The sequence below is a fragment of the Copadichromis virginalis genome, linkage group LG8 (assembly GCF_057382275.1).
Source record: "Copadichromis virginalis isolate Kocher_CV1m ecotype Utaka linkage group LG8, C_Virginalis_male_GT1.1, whole genome shotgun sequence".
Classification (NCBI taxonomy): Eukaryota; Metazoa; Chordata; class Actinopteri; order Cichliformes; family Cichlidae; genus Copadichromis; species Copadichromis virginalis.
In genome coordinates, this window is record NC_140625.1 from 23,985,244 (window position 1) to 23,997,440 (window position 12,197).

Below are 12,197 nucleotides of genomic sequence, written 5' to 3' on the forward strand. Positions count from 1 at the left end.
TATGATTCACTCCTCCCCACTTCCGCCTTTTGAAGTCCCCAAACATGCCGACGCATTTTTGGATGAAGTCAAAATAACCACTAAACGTTTCACAGGTACGCTTGAGGCGTCGGAAACTATGTATCCGCAGAAATGCTTACGTATTTTTCTGGCAGAGTACTGAAAAAAAGACGTCTTAGCGGTACAGTAAGGTTTATCTACGTAACACGTGGTCCTCGTGTTTTGTTAATCATTAGATTTTGGTCTAAGTGGTAAAGAACCCAGGTTTCAATTTGCACCTCAAAAAAATTCACAGTGAATTTCCAAAGACAATAAAATCAAGTTTTTCAGGCATAAAATGGCACCTCACGATTCACAATGAACCAAATTATTCAAAAAAAGCAAACATATCAAGAGAGCAAGACATAAGTAGAAAAGTGGATTTTATTGAGAAGGTTAGACTGGCATGAGAGACAACACAAGCAAGAATTTCAAAAACAAGCCGTGATGGAAAACAAATACACTACATCAAAAAGTCATCTTCATTGGAAAAGCTGTGATTTGAAAAAGCAAAAAAAATCGGGATGGGAAAAAAGTCAGCCATTTCTACAACCATTTACATATAGGAGATAAACCTGGATATTATTTACATGGCAACAGATTACAGTATTTACAAAGCCAGGGCTGGAAGCAAAGTGAAACTCTCACGAGCTGCATTTTTGGAGTAAAACTGGACACGGTCAGTGTGCACAGTCCTGAAAAAGCACAGGGTGATTTTTTGGCAGAGAAGCAGAGATTTTAACAGTGCCTGGAAATGGTGATCTAACAAAGATCGGCCCAGACCAGAATACGGTCACCAACAAAAGTATTCAAGCTTTTGTCTTTTTTTTTTGGTCACATATAATTCAAAATGTAGTTTTGAGGGAAATCTAAACAACACAAGGAAAAAAAATGTTCAAGGGGTTTTCAGAGATGCCTGGAGTCAGTGCCAACACAGATATTCTCACATAATGGGTTATATCTTACCACATTAATATTGGTTATAGTATATTCAAGCAATCTAGAGCAAATCTCTGTACATTTATTAACACACATTCATGATTCAGGCAAACAGGGGAGGACTGTCCCTTTACAAGGCATCTAATCACAGATGGAAACAAAGAAAGGGAGGAGCTGGGGGTTCTGGGTCAATGTCAGTGGTCAAAGCCAGGAGGATACGGTGCTAAACACCACCCGGCTAACGGCAGGGAGGCCTGGCTGAGTCGCACCACTCAGAATTAAAAAATAAAAATAAAAAATAATAATAATCAGAATCAGAATATTCAGTTAGCTCATCAACAATTACATCAGCATCGACACCGGTTTTGATTCAACCCTGAGAAAACAGTGGACTGCATGTTCACTAAGTGGCACACCTGCCTAAGAAGGTAATCTTTTTACCCTCTGAACACCCAGAAATAAGGGACAATTTATACGGAAACTGGCATCTTAATTATCTGATTAAAGATTTAATAATAAAGCAACATTTAAATAGTGATTAAGTCTTAAGAAATTATATCAAAGGAAATAAAAGGTTCAGTCTGTTGTGGTTGTGCCCTCGTCAAGCAGTTTTCTGCAAAACAAGGTGCCAGTGCTGGAGCCAGTTCACTCCTCAAATCTTTAACTGTAATTCTACTACATCTTCACTTCTGATCGCGGGCGTTAAACCTGCTGATCTGAAATGGAAAAAAAAGAAAAGCTGATGACCGCCAAATGTGACTAAAATGACTTCGCAACAACTTTCAACAGACGTAACAGTAAATTTGGACTAGATGAATTCAGTGCTCGGCAAATCAACTCTCACACACAGTACTGGTAATTAAACGTTACTTAGATTAATTCCTGCGTTTGTTTGGAAGCCGTGCGTCTCATTTTGGAAAACCTTTTGCTGGCGCCAGCAATGACACCTTGTGAGAAAATAGCCCCAGTAACTCGTGCTGTGAATGCAGAGCTCAGGACAGAGGAGGTGAAGCAGCAGGTTTCAGATGTCATCCAAGATCCAAACGAGGCTTCTTCTCCATTTATATTACCACGGCGTGCACGGCTTACTCGTTCCTCAAACAAATCCTGAACTTACAAGAGGGACAACTCTTCAAAGAGGAGAGTAAAAACTAATATAAAATGTCTGAAGAAGAATGCTGACGTCTCATCGGATTCTTCTGATGCTGCTCTCTCTCCCAAGTCCTCTTCATGAGCGAGGGGGTGGTCTGTCCCTGTTCAGGTCCTCCATTTTCACAGGTTGTCAGAGGTCATTGGAGCATGAGCTGTTTGAGGTTGTCGTGCAGGATGGTGTCCTTGACGTCCCGAAACACCAGCCTGATGTTCTCCGTGTTGATGGCGGTGGTGAAGTGGTGGTACAGGGGCTTCTGAGTACAGTCGCGCCTCTTGGCCCGGAAGCAGTCCACCATGAACGCCTGGACGTCCGGCAGGCTGTGCTCCGGTCCGTTGTACTCGGGAAAGTAGTCCTTGAGGGGAACGTTTTTCACTTTCTCCTCCAGCAGATCCGTCTTGTTGAGGAATAGGATGATCGAAACGTTGTTGAAGACACGGTTGTTGACGATGGTCTCGAAGATGTCGAGCGATTCACGGAGCCGGTTGGTCTGCCTGTCCTCCATCAGCACCTGTAATAGATGACGGAACAATTAAATACTACTGCCAGTACGGATGGTGTAAATCCTTTAACCTGTACATGTTACATCCTGTCAGGTATTCATAAGCTTCCTTTTAATAGCATTTCCTGTTAACCAAAGTCAATTTGGATTAAAACTGTGGTTTTATGGTGTGCAATAGGTTTAAAAAAAAAAAACAAAAAACGAGAAACCCCCCCCCCAAAAAACTAGGCTATTTGGGTTAGCCTGCTATTGCATGGCTCTTACAACAACAGTTGGTATGTTGCACAGGGCAAATCAAACAAGAGCTTGTTTTTTAAGTCAGTTACAGCAAAATGAGGAAAACAGTGAGGGACTTGAAACTAGGGGCCAGCATAGCTAAAATGAAGTTGGTTAAGTCCCAGAAAACATATTTATGATGGCAAAACACTTGAGATGGTTCAATCAGAGGCAAATAATTCTTCCATCTGCTTTCAAGCAGCTTGATTCCACATTCAACCATTAAGAAAGCAATGCCATTGGAATCCTTAAAGGGGACCCATTCTCATCCTTATTTTCAGCCATTTATATACTGTTATAACGGTGGACACTCATAAAACTCACTCATATTAAATATCATCAAGGAATTCGGCTTCAGACTGCTGTAAACACTCAGTTTCAGACAGGTTTTTTCCTAATCTTGGGTCTTTTCATGTGAAAAATCTTCTAAATGGTTCTCTCAAAGAAGCCATACCTGCCTGACATTCAAGCCTTTTGTATACGAGGGACAACCAATCAGAAGTTAGTCGGCTCCATTAATGCTTGAGATAATTTCAGTTTGTGTAAAGTTAGCAGCAAAGCAAACCTTACATCTGCTCTGAGCTTCGAATCAAGTTTCTGCTGGACATTTCAGCCTCTCGTTTGTGTAAATACTTCAATCCATCACAATTTAATGTGTACTTGTAAAATGTTGTCTTGCAAGTCTTCTCACTGTTTTCCCACCGCTCTGAAAAAGTACCAAACCACAACCCCCCGAACTGAGCCTTGTAAATGTGATGAAGAACAGACCGATTCATGCTGTTGGTGCCCATTTAAACATATCAGTCACATTTTGGGGATTCACATCAGCCTGTCGCTAGAATACTGAAGACGGAAGGGGAAACATGGTAAATAAATACAGCACGACTAGCAAATAAATGAACCAAAGTTGTCACTTGCACATCTAAGTGGTGGTCAAATCAGAGCTTTAGTTAGAAACTCAAATAATTAATTCGTCTTAAGGAAAGTCTTGCTGCTGCACAAGCAGAAGCATCAATGAAACGTTATCAAAAGTTACCACACATTATTGTCAAGAACAAACTGGTTAATGTGCTTCTTATCATCCTATCTGTATTGAGCGTGCTTGCTTGTGAGTGGCAGGAAATGAGATGCCATGGTTTCTTTCTGCATCTGATGCAGCAGCGGTGTTTACTTTAATTTTTTTACCTGGTCATATTCGGAGGAGGAGACGAGGAAGAGGATCGAGGTGACTGAGTCGAAACACTCAAACCAGCGTCTCCGCTCGGATCGCTGCCCTCCCACGTCCACCATCTTGAAGGGAACATTCTTGATCTCAAAGTCATACTCATGGATGCCCTTAGTGGGTTTACGAGCCAGCAGGATGTCCTGTTGAGTGGGAAGATAATCCTAGCAGGAGAGGCAGAAAGACAAACTTTTAATTATTGAGACAAAAATACCATTTGTCCTCATTTCCACCTAACCGTTTGATAGAAAATCCTTTCCAAACCAGGATTTGTTTGCAGACTGAAGAAGAAACACCAGACACATAACAAAGTTCAAACTAGCAGCCAATTCATCTGTAAATACTAGAAATGTGTTTTATTCTTCAGCTCTAACTTTGGGTCCTGCAAAAGCAAGACTGGAAATGACACACTTATGAGCGCTGAGGAAAACACAGCAGAGTTTAAGACTACACAAAAACGATTCCGTAAATATTCACAAATATGGGGATTTCCCACAGAAAGCAATCGATGGGAAGGTCAGCATTTTGTAGAAAATGAAAGTAAAGGTTTGACATAATAAGTTTAACATCTGCTTCTGCTGTAACCTCTGTGGCTCTGTGGAGGAGCTGAATCTAAAGGTGGATATTTCAACTGAAAATCACCAGGAAGCTTGGGTAGGCTCTGTATACAAGCTAATCATCTTTGTAATCATTGTTAAACTGGCTTTAGCAGGTTCAGATTCACTGCTTAATAGAGGGGACGGCTCCAGATGCAGGCTAGGTGTGTTCTGTTTAAAAAAATAACTTGAGCATTTTAAACGTGTCTTACCAAATAAAAAAAGACTCATACACAGAGTGAAACAGGGAGGAGAGAAACTAGCACAGCTACAATTGACAGCACAAAGAGTTGAAATGAATATTATGTTCATATACTAAACACAAACACCCACAAATGGATGCTGTTTGTAAAATGGTGATGAAAGAAAACACAGCAACTCCATTATGAAAACAGTCATTATGAGTTTGATTATACATTTAGGGGGGGGATTTCATTCATGTTAGTAGCGCCCATTCAAAATGTGCCCATTTGTAATGAGGACACTGTGGTTTGCAACTGTGTGTGCGTGTATTTCTATAATAAACAAAAAAAAGCCTGAGGTCAGCCACAGGAGTGAAGTTAACATACACACACCCACAGAAACAAAACTAGCTTTTTAGCTTCATAGCATTTACAAAAGCTATGAGGATGTGTGTGCATGCAACATTATATTCATTCAAACACATATAAGGTGAACCTGCTAAGCCTCTGTCCATTTTCTGTGATATGTAAACTGATATGATGGAAGCTTGCAGTAAACATGACAATGGCATGGCATTTTTTTCTTCTCCTAGTTCTGGTTGACATCATCAAGATGTGACACCACCTTAATCTTGTCATCCCAGACATACAGATCTGAGTGAGCACAGTATAAGGATTATTTTTAATATGAATCATGCAAAGCTACTCTAGTAGAGTCTGAAAAGGTGGTGCTGGAAATGAGCAGAAAAGGCTGGACTTTATGTATCGAGTTCATACTAAAGGTGGCTGTATTGAAGAGCACAACATGAAAGACGCATCTAAAAGAATACAGCAGCCTTTGTGCTTACACCACCTGTAAGCACAACCTTGGTAATAAAAGTGTAATTAAATTTACAAAACAAACATACGCATACAAACCTCATGAAGACAGTAAGATTGTAGATGTTAGCATAAGCATGTGTGTTTGTAAATAATAGTACAAGTATAAACACTTAATGTCCTCAATGTAAAAAGGATGTGTTTATGATGCACAGAAATCTGAAAAACAATTCAACTTCCAGCATGCTGATGTCAGAAAAAAGGAAGTATTGTTAAAACTCAGTTGGGAGCGGTTAAAATATCTCTCATGTTAATAAAGGAAAAACCCTGATTTACTCTCAATAACGCCCTCAAGTTTTGGACTTTAGACTTAATATTAAGGGTTTATAAACTGTTTGAACTTGCTTAGTGTGTTCATCTTGATGTTTTTTTTAACTAAACTTTTAAACACCTGAAAAAAAATTGAGCTTAACTAAATATAAGGAGCTTCTTTCACAAAATGCCAGCATTATCTGCGGCAAGCAACCACCTTAGTCATTTCTAAGGTAACCTTTAATTGTCTGGACATGTTGCAGTATTAACTATAACATGCACAAGTCTGATTATCACAAAGAGTACAAGCAGAAACAACTTACCAGCTCGCCGAGCTTATCCAGATTATCCAAGAAATACTTCACTGACTCACCCTGCGACAGGACAGAGGAGGAATTTCTGTTAATTCTACACAATTAATTAGGTTCTGTCATTTTTACCACAATCAGCAGAAAACATTTTGCAGCAATATGTTTGCAAGTGGAAAAGGCGCTGAGATACTAGTGGGGAGAGTGTTTAGCTGCCACACAGACAGAAGTAACCTGACTTTTTTCTTTCTCCCGTGTCTGCCCCAGAGCAGAGTCTGTTCTGAGGTACTGAGGCAGGATGCGCATTATTTAGTAAGACCGTGACACGTGTTTCTAAGTGTGTCTTTGATGTATTCAGAAGTGTTGGTTAGTGTGTGTCTGCGTGGTTAGAAGTGTTTTATTTGAGTTTTTTCCCAAGACTTTTTCGACACTGCTTTTGTGCAGGCAGTGCAAGACCAGACACGGGGCTGCCAGGACTGAGATGCATTCCTTTATCTGTGAGCTGGTGCGGGTCCTGCACTCGACATAAACCAAAACACTGTGTGCAAAAAGAAAAACAGATTTAACCCATCGTCTTTCCTGTGACCTGCAGCGCCTCTACTGCAACGCACTACACTTGCACAGGGGATTTTTGTTTTGTTTTTTGCATGTATTTTGCATTAATGACACGATAGGCATTTAAATGTTCCCAGTTGCAGCGATCGGGTTGTATTTCTCTCTTACCACCATGTACGAGCATTACCCACCCCAGCTTCTTCTTCTTGTCACCTTTTGATCTTTAGGTAAAAAAAAAACAACTAACCTGACCTGAAAAACCTGTGATTGTGTGTGTGCATTTCTGTGTGTGTGTGTATGTGCACGGCTAGGATTACCCAAGGGAGGAGCCCAATGGTGTGGCGCTCTACTAGAGTTAAATGAAGAAAAAGCTACTTTTCTGATTTCACATCCGACTCCGCCCGAGTAAAAGGAGCTCATAACTAAGAAGGGTTTGGTTGGTTTTGAAATAATCAAAAATCAAGTCAGATTTTTTTTCCTGTTTTTTTTTTTTAAAAAGGAGAAGAGAAACAAGAAGCGCAATCACTCTGCGTTCTCCCTGCTGAGGCATGACAACGCCTGCAGAAGCAAAACTGAAACTCAGCAATATGTCATCTGAACCGACACTTACATTAAAGGAAGATGTGACTAAATAATTCTAATACTATGAATCTCAGAATCTCCGATGAAAAGATTAAGACTATTGTAATGAGCAACGCTGACGTCTGCACTGCAGGAAGTGAGAGAAGCCATGTGCATACTCACAGCGCTACGTGTGTGTGTGCTTTTTTAAACATGATAATTACAACCAGGCCTGAAGGCACGTGCGATTTGTGATGCAAATGCTTAAATGGGGCACGGTCAACACGAGGGGATTCTGGGTAATCTGCTGCAAATGACACAAATCTCTTCTTAGAGAAGGAAAAAATTTTTAACAGCTCCCAACAGAATTAATTTTGCCCTCAGGGTTTACAGTGTACTCACCATTAAAACTTAATATTAAGGTTTTGTACACTGTAAGCTTGCAATTGATATTCAGTTTCATTTCAAGACATCTAACAATAATAAGTTTATTTTAATATAAGAGAAAAGGCAAAAAGAACCCAAAACATCCCAAACACTTTTCAAAATGTGTGGTTGGTTTTATAAAAGATGGACATTTGACAAAAACTACACTGTTCTGTACATACATTGATTTTAATACATATACAGAGACTTTTTTGACCCTAAAATAATGCTTTTTTAAAAATTAAAGTCAAATACTGTTTCACTTTGTACCCTAGAACAATGAATTGTCACATATGAATTAATTTATTTATTTTTTTTATAAACTAACTGTCTTGGCTGTGCAGTAATGTGTGTGTGTGTGTGTGTGTGTGTGTGTAGCCCTGTGTCTGTGGTCCATTGACCCTCCACTGATATTACACAACAAATAAAGGCTCAAAGCTATTTCTGATCAATTGTTTAGTCTATAAAATGTCACCTCATTTTCCAGAGTGGGTTGAAGTGACAGGTGACCAACTATTTGGTTTGTTCAACCAATCCGCCAAAATTCAAAGAGCTTTAATCTGTAAACATGTGCACATGTGAAATAAGGATGGGACAATATATTTTATATGGCTTCCATCTGTGGTATCAATATCTTTATCAACACATGTAGGCGATTTCACTTGTTTCGTTTTCACAGATATTGTGATGTATCGCAGATGATCGCCTCGCAGCACACTTAGGCTACAGTGATTCTGTGATACCAACACCTAGCGTCCAGTAACTGAACAGCTAGTCAGGCTTTCAGCGATCCTGCCGCTCTTCAGTTACAGGCTGTTTCCATAGCAGGCTGCTTACATTGTTCCGTTTACTACTGTCACCGAATGAGTCACATTTGTGTGTTTATATGAATGATCAGTCCAAGTGACAGCTCACTTCCATTATTAAATGCACAGCTCCAGCTTCAAAAGTCTAAAAGGTGCGATGTTTTCCGTGATAATTAACGCTTTTGAAGATTTCGGGGGTGGGCGGGTGGAATAAAGGAACTTGCCAATTTGCAAAATGAATACTTACACTCTTACACAGATAGGTTATGCACGTTAGTGTGTGTGTGACCTTGTGTAACTCGAGGTGTGTGACACTCTTAGTGTTTGTGTGCAAATAACGCTGAGTGGGAGAGCCAGGGATCTGTTTGTGAGCATAAAGCTGTTTAACTACAGATCAACATTCCTGCTCTGATCACACTTATTCTCCTTGTCTGTCTGGAAAGGTTTGCACCAACAAGCTGAGTGTGTGTGTGCCAGAGCAACAAAACGCCATTGACGAAAGTTTGGTTTTATGCAACCCACTGGCAAATTGTAATTTTCTGCTTTTCATTACTGAAAGCCACTTGGAGAAGCGCAGCCCTTATTCTGTCCTCAGTTGGGGGCCCCTTAACTGCTGAAGTGTTTAAGTTTGTCACATGAAGGCAGGGCAATCAGGGTTATTCCTATACAGACAACATTTTGGCAAGAGCCACAGGAAAATCACCAGCCTTTTGACAAACACACTGTTTTCTTAATTGGGGATTATTTACTTGGATAAAATTGGCATTTTTTTGGCTTATTAAATAGCCAGAATACACAGATTTCTGTCAAATCATGTAAAGTAATCAGTGCTTTAACTGTAAAGCTACACTCATGGGAGAAAGGGGCTTATTTTGAGTCAGGAAAATCCCTGACAGCTGGTCATTTTTTAAAAAAAGCCTAAAGCTACGGTAATAAAAGATAAAATAAGAGCATATCAACAGCCCAGAAAGGACATGTGAACGCACTCCCGACCACATCTGCTCTTCTGGGGTAAACGTCACAGAGTTAAGACGTCCACACTGACAGCCAAAAGATATACGCAGCTGGGAGAGGTGTAAACAGGAAGCCTATTGAATCACATGTCTGACCACTCGGCACAGAGAGAGCACCAGAGACTAAAGAATTAGATGCAGGGAGAGTGGAAAGGGAGGATGAATTGAAAAGTCAGTTTCACTTTCTGTTTTCACTGCCATTTTCATCAATATGACTTTTTGGAAAAACCCATTCAGAAACACCAGAAAACCCTTATTGCACCTGGTGATAGAGAGCTGAGATTGAGAACGTTTTATCAGACAAAACTAGGCCACCATTATCTGTCAGTTATGCCATTTCAGCATGTGTGTGTGTGTGTGTGTGTGTGTGTGCACGCTCTAACCCACCAGCTGAAACTCCCTGCGCCTATCGTAGGCGTTCTGTATGCCCGAGTCTGCCCACAGGGCCTTAATGGCGGGCAGGTACTCCAGGAAAACCGATGTCTCAAGCTGCCCACTGGTCATCTTGGCTGAGCGGGTGTCGAACGCCATCAGGTTGTCGCCGTGCGGCTGGTTGTCTTCATCACCCCACGGAATGTGCAGCTTCTCACGGGCGTCCACCAGCACACGTATACCTGGAAAAGGAAGTCAGATGGCAACTTAATAGTGGAAAGGGGTAGTGAGAAGGGCAGGTGAAACAAAAGTAACCCAACACCTGTGTCCTTTGGAGGCCTGCTGTGTCTAAAAAATAAATAAATAAAATACAAAAAAAATGATGATAGGGCAAGAAAAAGTGGAGTTGATTTTAAGGTAGCACATGATTAACATAACCCTGTTACTAGACAGATTTCAGGGTTTTTCCTGCTTACACAAAATTTCCACCAAAGAGGTCTTAGCCTCCCCTCAAAGGAAAAAGAAAATCACCACCTTGTGCTAACCATCACTCTACCCAATTTTTCTTTAACTGAACTTTCATTCAGTCAAGAATAAAGCACATTTTGCTGACATAATGACCAGAAATAACAAGAAAATGTGCTTCGAAAACCACATTATAATCCGGGGAAATCCCTGTATTCACAGCTATTATTTACATTTATTTCAAACTGTTTATTCATTAAAAAAAAATGTACAGGATGTGCTGGTCACACCAACACCTTACTTTGAAAATGGCCGAAATAACTGTCGGGTTATATACAATTTCGTGACTATTAAAAAGCGACGCTTGAGCCTTGTTGGTATTTACAGACGATTTTGTTTAACGTGGACAACACCAACGTAAAGATTTCTCTTTCATTCAGTCCGTGGACAAAGAGGAACACCTTACAGCACACTACACTGGCGGGTTGCCCTCCATTAGCTTCATCCCGAGCTTAGTTATTGAGCAACAAAACTTGCCTGTAGCTGATTTAAAACCGCGGGTAGTGTTGGTTAAAGATATCACAAAAAACTTGATTCGCTGTATTTGGTATAGCTATGCTAAACCCCTAGAAAAGTTAAGCTTTTAGGACAAACGAGGCTCCTATGGGTGTGCCGAGAGCAGATGTAGACTGTTTATGTGTCCTCTCACCCAGCCCAGCGCTGCTAAACAGATGTGGAAACTTTCCAGTGCCTTTTAACCGAGTAAAAAGGGCGATTTTCACGCCCTTTAAGTTTCCAGCCCTCGGTAGCGAGGTTACCTTTGATAACATTGCTGTAAATCGTTGCTCTGAAATCCTCTCGGGCGTGCTGGTCGAAGTCCTGGCCGTGGATGATCCGCATTTGTTTGAGGAAAGTCGACTTGCCGCTCTCGCCAGCGCCGAGGAGAAGGATCTTCACCAGCCGTTTTACATACGTTTTCTCCTTGGAGAGACATCTGTCGATCTCTTTGGACTTTCTCAGCTGTTCCACCTCGCCGCTGTTAAGCAGGCAGACGGGTAGACAAACTTTTAACACGGACCTGGTCGGCAGGAAATCCGCCATGTTCGCACAAACTTCATCGATGCTAATTTGATGCGCGTTCTCGGGCGCAGGCACGGGACCAAGCCCCTTCCCTAAACTCAGGAAGTACCGCTGCTGACTGTTTACCATCAATCTTAAGGCACAGCCTACTGTGCTATTTACGCGGATATGCCTCACATAAACACGTAATATTGTCCGTAGCTACGTTTGAATGGAAACACACAAAAATAACTTTATAAGCAGCATACTGAAATTTACACGCGAATACATTTTCAAGTTTTAGAGGTCTAATTGCACGATACACTATAAAAAGAATTAATAGGCGTTAACGGCTATAATTAAAGTAAAAAATAAATACATAAAGTTTTCATAATTAACATTAAAATAAATATGAAGGGAAAAAGGAGAGTTGACCGGTGGTGGCATGTCGCCCTCTACTGGTGCAGTATAGAAACACGTTGGAAAAAAAAAGACGCGCTCCGATTGGTTGATTCGTTTCACACTTTTAGACATGCTGCTTTCAGAGACTGCAGGAAATATTGCTATCTGCAGTTGAACGCTCTGCTGAAGAACA

The 12,197-nt window shown here is 40.8% G+C and overlaps 1 protein-coding gene across 1 annotated transcript; it reads right to left on the reverse strand.

Annotated features, from left to right (window-relative positions):
* Positions 1 to 405: 405 nt before the first annotated feature.
* Positions 406 to 11,782, reverse strand: LOC146703473 (guanine nucleotide-binding protein subunit alpha-13-like). Its single transcript, XM_085466720.1, has 5 exons — positions 11,362 to 11,782; positions 10,094 to 10,320; positions 6,361 to 6,411; positions 4,092 to 4,292; positions 406 to 2,639 (listed from the first exon to the last, which is right to left on the reverse strand). The coding sequence occupies exons 1-5, from the start codon at positions 11,750 to 11,752 to the stop codon at positions 2,268 to 2,270; spliced, it is 1,242 nt and encodes a 413-aa protein (XP_085322846.1). The 5' UTR covers positions 11,753 to 11,782; the 3' UTR covers positions 406 to 2,267.
* Positions 11,783 to 12,197: the final 415 nt, after the last annotated feature.

What these genes read in the sequence shown, in the direction of transcription:
- LOC146703473 (XM_085466720.1), bottom strand. Translation starts at nt 11,752, where the DNA reads ATGGTAAACAGTCAGCAGCGGTACTTCCTGAGTTTAGGGAAGGGGCTT. An exon ending in TTACAGCAATGTTATCAAAG is followed by an intron (nt 10,321 to 11,361) that starts GTAACCTCGCTA and finishes TTCCTTTTCCAG; the next exon opens with GTATACGTGTGCTGGTGGAC. An exon ending in GGCGCAGGGAGTTTCAGCTG is followed by an intron (nt 6,412 to 10,093) that starts GTGGGTTAGAGC and finishes GTCCTGTCGCAG; the next exon opens with GGTGAGTCAGTGAAGTATTT.